Here is a 1,044-nt window from a genome sequence, read left to right on the forward strand (position 1 = left end):
ATATAATATTTAAACAGTTAATTTATAGTATTAATTATAATATTAATTATAATTACTTCTCAGTTTTAATTATCGGACTCGATTTTGATTTTTAGATGTGATATTTTTAGATACAGACTCTATGATATATAAGAATGCGTTGTGTGCGCCAAATATGTTTACATACAATGTAAAGTTGTGTACGTTATATATTTCAGACTCATGCCCACGACGCCTTGCATAGCTCGCATATTAGACGAGCCAATAGAACTGGGAGGGTATCGTCTCGATCCTGGGGTAAGAGAATCTCCGGAGTATATTTATTCGCGCGCGCGTATCTGAGCGAGCACAGAATTATTTTAATATTGTTCCCTTTCCGCAGACAGTTGTGTTATTGCATACTTGGATAGCAGGAATGAGCAAGGAGAATTTCAAAGACGCGTCCGAGTGCATGCCGGAAAGATGGTTGAAACCCACGCTGCCTCACTCGCCCCTGTTGGTAGCTCCTTTCGGGGCTGGTAGAAGAATATGTCCGGGAAAACGTTTCGTCGAACTCGCTCTGCAGCTCATTCTAGCGAAGGTTTGCCACACAAGTTTTTTTGTTTTGCATCACCACGCGATATATAGTAAAGTTATACAAAGTTTCTCTCTCAAGGCTTGACACACAACACTTTTGATCAATTTTATTGTTTAATTGTTTTTTTTTTTTGACGTCGTCACACAATAAATTTATTTTATTTGTAAAAAGAAAAAAAAAATTTATAATTTCTTTATTTTAGTGAATTTTATCCGAATTGGTTGATTTATTATTGGTTTATTTCAGTTTTGATTTTGTTTTTTTTTTTTTTTTTTATTCAGATCGCTCGGGAATTCGAAATAGTTGTCGAGGAAGAGCTCAGCTTGCAGTTCGAATTTATCTTGGCGCCGCAAAGTCCCGTGTCACTCGGATTCCGGGATCGTATGTCGAAGGTCGAGGTGGCCTAAACGATTTAATCAGCGAATGTTCGTTAATTAATGAGGCGAATTAAGCAAATCAAATGAAAAAAAAAAAAAAAAAAAAAAAAA

General features: G+C 35.9%; 1 protein-coding gene across 1 annotated transcript in view; it reads left to right on the top strand.

Annotated features, from left to right (window-relative positions):
- Positions 1-1,038, top strand: part of LOC109859613 (ecdysone 20-monooxygenase) — an 18,446-nt gene extending 17,408 nt beyond the window's left edge. Inside the window, exons 7-9 of the mRNA XM_020438004.1 lie at positions 176-276; positions 362-559; positions 838-1,038. Of these exons, the coding sequence (XP_020293593.1) occupies positions 176-276; positions 362-559; positions 838-963 (425 nt within the window). The 3' untranslated portion in view covers positions 964-1,038. The remainder of the gene's footprint in view (positions 1-175; positions 277-361; positions 560-837) is intronic.
- Positions 1,039-1,044: the final 6 nt, after the last annotated feature.

This window comes from Pseudomyrmex gracilis, unplaced genomic scaffold (genome assembly GCF_002006095.1).
Source record: "Pseudomyrmex gracilis isolate BER0280 unplaced genomic scaffold, ASM200609v1 scaffold_271, whole genome shotgun sequence".
Classification (NCBI taxonomy): Eukaryota; Metazoa; Arthropoda; class Insecta; order Hymenoptera; family Formicidae; genus Pseudomyrmex; species Pseudomyrmex gracilis.